General features: G+C 45.9%; 1 protein-coding gene and 1 pseudogene across 1 annotated transcript; both read right to left on the bottom strand.

Annotated features, from left to right (window-relative positions):
• Positions 1–3,483: 3,483 nt before the first annotated feature.
• On the bottom strand, positions 3,484–3,971 carry LOC132837321 (histone H2A, sperm-like). The gene is made up of 2 exons (XM_060856990.1): positions 3,929–3,971; positions 3,484–3,851 (listed from the first exon to the last, which is right to left on the bottom strand). The coding sequence occupies exons 1-2, from the start codon at positions 3,969–3,971 to the stop codon at positions 3,484–3,486; spliced, it is 411 nt and encodes a 136-aa protein (XP_060712973.1).
• Positions 3,972–6,477: 2,506 nt separating this feature from the next.
• On the bottom strand, positions 6,478–6,857 carry LOC132837320 (histone H2B type 1-B-like; annotated as a pseudogene).
• Positions 6,858–7,104: the final 247 nt, after the last annotated feature.

Raw genomic sequence — 7,104 nt, 5'->3', positions numbered from 1 at the left:
GTTTAACAGGTTTATTTGGAAGTGCACACTTTCAGAGAGCTGTTCCTTCATCGGGTAGCTCAGGTATTTAGTACTGTAGACACCACTTGTAACAGCTTTCTATTCACAAGAGCAGCCATTGACCATTACCCTTTATTTCCTGTGTCTGAGCCAGCTTTGGATGCAGATCAACACATTAACCTGTATCCCATGGGATTTTACGTTTTGGACCAGTCTGCTGTGGTGATGCTGCTCGTTTCACAAGGTTGGAAAACTCGCAGGCTCCGAAAAGTTTGAGTTGATGGGTTTTAGGGCCATATTGATTAAAGATAACAGATAATACCTGAGGCAAGAGGCTTCCACATTTTTCAGAAGAACACTTGTACAATGAAAGGGGAGTGTCCAGGTTTCCCAACTCCACTTTCCTCTGGTTTGTTTTAGTTTTGGGCTGTCTGGCTATTGACTGAAAGCAGTCAGGCAATTGAAAAAGCTGCTGAGACCAAGGAAGTGGGTCCATTATGGTTCTGATATCTCTCGTGTTTGATTCTACCTTTTGTGTTTGATCCTGTGTTTAATTCTACCTTTTGTGCCAAGGGCTGTTATGGGGATTGTTGTAAATGTTGGGAACACCATCATTAAGTTGGTATAATCTGTTGGGTTTTCAGATTTGTTAAGTTATTCAGTATTCTGTTCTCTTTTGTATGTGTATCATTTGGTAATTTTGTAAATTAATACTGTTTTGTTTAAAACTACATGGTTTGACCAGCTGCATTCCTCCTAGAATATTTTTGTTACACCCGCTTAATAGAAACTAGTAAAGTTAGGGTCCGGGTTACTTTCTTGAAATGTTTTGAAGTGGGTCAGGCCTTTTCCATTACAGATGTTTGCAGAATTTATTGTATAGTTCTGATTTGGGATTCGGGTTGCTGGACTCTAAATGGTAAGTATTAGTGTCTTTTGTTCCGGAGTTGAATTCAATTGGTTTGAACAGCGCTTGGACAAAGTGAGGACGGCAGATGCTAGAGATCGGTGACGACAGTGCGGTGCTGGAAAGGCACAGCAGGTCATGTAGCATCTAAGAAGCAGGAGAATCGTACTTTTGGGTATACGTCCTTCATCAGGGCGTAGTGCTTGGGATAGCAATAGCTCTTTGAGTCATCAAGAGTTTTCTGAGGGTGGAAGGAGTGTCTTCAGATTTTTCCAAAAGGTGATTCATGCCAAACTGCTGGAATTACCAGACAAGCCGGAGCTTGACACGCTTCATTCCATGAGGTAAAGGGCGAGAATTACAGCAATACCTCAATGCTTACATTTGCTGGAAACGTCATCAGAATCTTTAGATGGCTAACATTCAACTAAAAATGAAGTAACTCTGGTTAGAGGCAAATGTCAAGGAAAAGGCAACAAAAACAAAGCTGTCTGAATTACTATTAAAAGCAGAAGAGAGGGAGAAGAGAGACAAAAGAAGAGAGAGGACCAGAAGCAAGAGGGAGTTTGAATTTTGGTAATTGACACTTAGACAGGAGTTCAAAAATTCACTTCCTGAAGTAATGAGAATTCATGTGTAAGAACAGAGAGTTAAAACAGCAAGACTGGCATTGGAAATGGTTGATGATTGAGTTGATCAATAAATCAAAATTGGGCTGCCAAAATCAATTTCAATCCATGAGGGATAATAATTGTGGGTAAGAGAAATTCTCACATGGAAAGTAAAAAAGTAAATCTCAGTGAAGATCACAAGGAAGATTTACAACAGTGTAAATTGACCTTTGATGGGGAAAGAGAAGTGAAAAAGCTCTCGTGTTTTCAATAAAGTAAGCCACATGGAATCAGTATTAGTGGGTTAGGAAAAGCACTGAGAAGCCAGATGTAGGAAAACAGGATAAGCCAATGAACTTTGTTGGAGAGGTAATAGAGAACACTGTGGAGACTAGAAAGCTGCATCAAGGATGTACAAGCTGGTCGGAGTTTGTTTATGGAGGAAGTGCCAGATCTTCTTAAACCATACACTGTGAAGGTAAAGTCTACTCGCATAGGCAGGAGCAGCAGGTAAAGAGGAAACAATAATCAGAGATATAAGGATCCTCTCAATCTGTGATGCTAAAAGATGAGGATATATGTACCTCTGAAGGACTATTGCCAGAAAAGGTATGAGTAATGGGAATTCACATTGAAATTAGAGATGCTCAATTGTAAGAAGTGATGAGGGAAGAAATCATAGTAGGAGTACTGGACAAACTTTCAGTTCCAGGAATACAACTTGTCCTCACTGGCGATGTTGCTAATTCACCGGTAGGAGTGCTGCCGACTGTGGTTGAAAAGCCAATGGAAATTCAGGCAACTGAACTATTGCAGGACACATATCCTGGGATGTTTCCTGACTGTGTGGTAACGAGGTCACAAAGTCACCAGTTGAAACTAGAAAGATCAAACAGTATAGATAAGTAAGTTGAAGGGAAATTAGCAGAGACCCTGTTTGATTATATAGTTGAGACAAACCAGGAACAGATTGATGACAAAGCAGACATCTTCAGCTCAGGAAAACTGACTGAGTTATAGCAAAAAGATGGAAATTTAAAGCAATTGTATCAAAAGGCATACGCAAAATGAATACAAATGTATCCCTAATTGATATTATCTTTAAAATGATGTCTTAATGAGGAAATGGAGAATATCACATTCAGGCAGATGAGAAATGGGCAGAAGTTTATCAAGTTGTATTGCCAGTGGGTTATGTGTTGCGAGTAGCACATGAGCTACCTGCATAGAATGTCTGTTTGAAATTCACATTATTTAATTGTCATCTCTGTATGTGACAACTATTCAGTAAAAGATGAATTCTGTCCTTCTCAGTCACAGATAAACTCCATGTAAATATGCTTCATTCCTGTTGGAGAATTTGAGGTGTAGTGGAGAGCGAAGAGGGTTACCTCAGATTACAACAGGAACTGGACCAGATGGGCCAATGGGCTGACAAGTGGCAGATGGAGTTTAATTCAGATAAATGCGAGGTGCTGCATTTTGGGAAAGCAAATCTTAGCAGGACTTATACACTTAACGGTAAGGTCCTAGGGAGTGTTGCTGAACAAAGACCTTGGAGTGCAGGGTCATAGCTCCTTCAAAGTGGAGTCACAGGTAGATAGAATAGTGAAGGCAGCGTTTGGTATGCTTTCGTTTGTTGGTCAGAGTTATGTACAGGAGTTGGGAGACTATGTTGAGGCTGTATAGGACATTGGAACATTGTGTGCAATTCTGGTCTCCTTCCTATCGGAAAGATGGTGTGAAACTTGAAAGGGTTCGGAAAAGATGTACAAGGATGTTGCCAAGGCATTCAAAGTATTCCATAACAAGGCGAGAGTAATTGACTGATGGTAGGTTCAAAGTTCAGGCTTCTCCACGTTAAAAGTAAAATAAATCCGACAGATGAAGATGCAGCTCCTGTCACAGATGCGGTGAGTGGCTCTTAAAAATGTACTTGGGTTGTCAGATTCAAGAATGGTCTCTTCACTTTTTAGCGGAGCCCCCAGCGGCGGTTTTCTTGGGCAGCAGCACGGCCTGGATATTAGGCAGCATCCCACCCTGAGCGATGGTCACCCCTCCCAGCAGCTTGTTGAGCTCCTCGTCGTTGCGCACGGCCAGCTGCAGGTGCCTGGGGATGATGCGGGTCTTCTTGTTGTCCCGGGCCGCGTTGGCGGCCAGCTCCAGGATTTCAGCCGTCAGATACTCCATCACCGCAGCCAGATAGACCGGCGCTCCGGCACCCACACGCTCAGCATAGTTACCCTTTCTCAGGAGCCTGTGAACACGGCCCACCGGGAACTGTAGGCCAGCCCGGGACGACCTTGGGGGGAGCTTTCCCACTGCGCTTTTCTCTTCCGGTCATTGTCACAATATTACAGGCATTTTCACAGAAAATGCTGCACTCCAGCCACATTGCGGCCTCTTATACCTTCGGGAGGAATGGTGAGGCGGCCGTTTTTGATTGGTCCCATTGTTCAGCCCCTCCTAATGTTGTTTCAATTCCCAATCAGATATCTGCCTCATTCCCCAACCCGGAGAGGGCACAGGGAGGAGGGCGGAAAGTACCGGCTCCAAATCATCAACCGCTTTTTTACAATTTGAAAAGCCCACCAATACGTACGGACAGGGAGGTAGTTTTGTACTGAGGAATGCACAAATACTCGAGTTAATTTACTTCTACAATAAGCGTGTACACTTTACACTATCTCCCTTTACCTCATTCCCTGGCCTACTGGAATCTGCCCATTTCTGATCTCGAATGGGATTTTCTGAACATTAAAACAAGCGGCAAGGTAAAAAGGCGCCAAACCCTGCACTTCGGAACTAATCATTTAATTTCACATTTCAACAGCTCCCCGATATACTGATAAACCATCCCGAGTGAGCGGATCAATAGCGAACGCAGTCTTTCGAGAATATTTTAACATTGCACTCCCTACTGCACACGATCATAGATCAGTAAAAGCTCAACATTTAATCTGCCACTTCTGTAGGCGTTCTGGTTTTATTTTGGTTCATTTTCAAAGTCTCTCACCAACAGCAGAAAGCCTCATTTACAACATTCAGCATCTAACCATACTTATGCGGGGATTTGGAAATGAAAAATAAACTAAAACGGAACTCCGAGGGAAACTTTTTTTTGATTGCCGGCGGGTGCTGCCAGAGGTGAAACTCAAAGGTCCCCCACCCAACAACCCGGGTTTGTAGCTCCCGAACTGATTAGAGAACAAAGAGTAAGACGGACACAGACTTTTTTTTAATTTCAAAATATACTTTATTCATAAAATATGCATAGAATAATTTGATACACTGTACATTCATATTTCCACATTTACATACACAGCTCCGAATTATCATTATTCCATACAGATCAGTGCATTTCTCACTCACATATTGAGCTAAGGTGTCAGCAGAGCCCAAATGACTGCATGGGCCCCCTGCTTTTCTTTAGACAGGCAGATGTTAAACGGTGGTCTTTCCCCACCGCGCCTTGGCGGCAGCTGCCCCAAGCTTCAGCGCGTCCCTCAACACGTAGTCCTGGACCTTGGAATGTGCCAGTCTGCAACACTCAGTCGGGGTCAACTCCTTCAGCTGGAAGATCAACAGGTTTCGGACCGCCCAGAGAGCGTCCTTCACCGAGTTGATGATCCTCCAGGCGCAGTTGATGTTCGTCTCGGTGTGCGTCCCGGGAACAGGCCGTAGAGCACGGAGTCCCGCGTCACGGCGCTGCTCGGGACGAACCTCGACAAACACCACTGCATTTCTCTCCAGACTTCCTCTGCGTAGGCACATTCCAGAAGGAGGTGTGTGACAGTCTCGTCCCCCCCGCAGCCGCTTCGAGGGCAGCGTGCGGTGCGGCTGAGAGTCCGGGCGTGCATAAATGATCTCACAGGTAGAGCCCTTCTCACCACCAGGCAAGCCATGTCTTGGTGCTTGTTGGAAAGTTCTGGCGATGAGGCATTCTGCCAAATTGCTTTGACAGTCTGCTCAGGGAACCACTCAACAGGATCCGCCCTCTCCTTTTCCCGAAGGGTCTCGAGGACGCTACGTGCTGACCACTTCCTGATGGACTTGTGGTCAAAGGTGTTTTTCTTCAGAAATTTCTCCACGAAGGACAGGTGGTACGGAACGGTCCAACCACTCCGAGCGTTCCGCGGCAGCGAGGCCAGGCCCATCCTTCGCAACACCGGGGACAGGTGACGTAGTACGTAGTGACACTTGGTGTTTGCGTACCGGGGATCCACGCACAGCTTGATGCAGCCACACACAAAGGTGGCCATCAGGGTGAGGGTGGCATTGGGTGTATTTTTTCCCCCGTTGCCCAGATCCACGGACACAGACAATCAGCTCAAAAATGACTCAGTGACGTTTAATATGATCTCTCTCCCCAAGCAGCGGGTTCAGTATATATACACACGACTGCGTCCGAGAATAAGGTGAGCACAGGATTAGCGATCACTCAATAATTTACAGAACATTTATCAACACAAATGTCGCAGAGATATTTGTTGTACTTACCCAGAAACATAATGGTTTAGCCGTTTCAGGGAAGTTGTAGTTTCAGGGAATGTAGATTTCTCCAGCTTCCTCATTTCCCCTCCCCCTACCTTATCTCAGTCCCAACCCCCGGATTCAGCACCGCCCTCTTGACCTGCAATCTTCTTCCCGACCTCTCCGGCCTATCACCCTCACCTCCTTCCACCTATCTTATTCCCAGTGTCCCTTCCCCACATTCCTCCCCCCCGCACCACCTTTTATCTCAGCCCACTTGGCACACCAGCCTCATTCCTGAAGAAGGGCTTATGCCCGAAACATCGATTCTCCTGCTCCTCGGATGATGTCCGGTCTGCTGCGCTTTTCCAGCACCACATTTTCCAACTCTGGTCTCCAGCATCTACAGTCCTCACTTTCTCCTAGTTGATCTTATAAGAGCCTTTGGGTTGTGGATGTGTGTTTGTTTCAGTACAATGCGGTCCTTCACTTGGAGCTGGTGAACTTGGTCACCGCCTTTGTGCCCTCCGACACGGGCACAAAGCTCCCCGGCTAGCTCCCCGGGCAGCAGCAGCCGCACGGCGGTCTGGATCTCCCGGGAGCTGATGGTGCTGCGCTTGTTGTAATGGGCCAGGCGGGAAGCCTCCCCCGCGATGCGCTCGAAAATATCGCTGACGAACGATGCTCATGGCCTTGGAGGAGATGCCGGTGTCGGGGTGAACCTGCTTCATCACTTTGTAGATGTAGTTGGAGTAACTTTCTTTCCTGGACCGCCTCCTCTTCTTCCCACCCTTCACTGGCGCCTCCTTGATGATTTTCTTAGCGCCCTTCTTGGAGGGTTGCTGCGCTTTCTTTTCCTCTGCCATCGTCCCGCTCAATGTCAGAAACAGAATAAGGGAAAGTGGGCTTGGAGCTCGGTTTTGATACGTCACAATGCTAATCTAGGCTGAGGAAAGCCTGGTTCCTGATTGGGTAGTTTGCAGGAATGGTAGCCTCACTATCAACGGTTAGTTTCCGACTCAATGTGAATTGAATTAATGTATGAGTTAAAACTCACACAACACCAGGTTATAGTCCAACAGGTTTATTTGGAAAGACTAGCTTTCATAGTGC

Source organism: Hemiscyllium ocellatum, chromosome 49 (assembly GCF_020745735.1).
Source record: "Hemiscyllium ocellatum isolate sHemOce1 chromosome 49, sHemOce1.pat.X.cur, whole genome shotgun sequence".
Lineage (NCBI taxonomy): Eukaryota > Metazoa > Chordata > Chondrichthyes > Orectolobiformes > Hemiscylliidae > Hemiscyllium > Hemiscyllium ocellatum.
The sequence above is the reverse complement of the archived record's forward strand: the minus strand, read 5'-3'. Positions and strand labels throughout refer to the sequence as shown.

Excerpts from the sequence above, each read along its gene's own strand:
- LOC132837321 (XM_060856990.1), bottom strand. The coding sequence starts at position 3,971 with ATGGGACCAATCAAAAACGGCCGCCTCACCATTCCTCCCGAAG. Across the intron at positions 3,852-3,928 it reads CCTCACCATTCCTCCCGAAG|AGAAAAGCGCAGTGGGAAAG; the intron begins GTATAAGAGGCC and ends AATGACCGGAAG.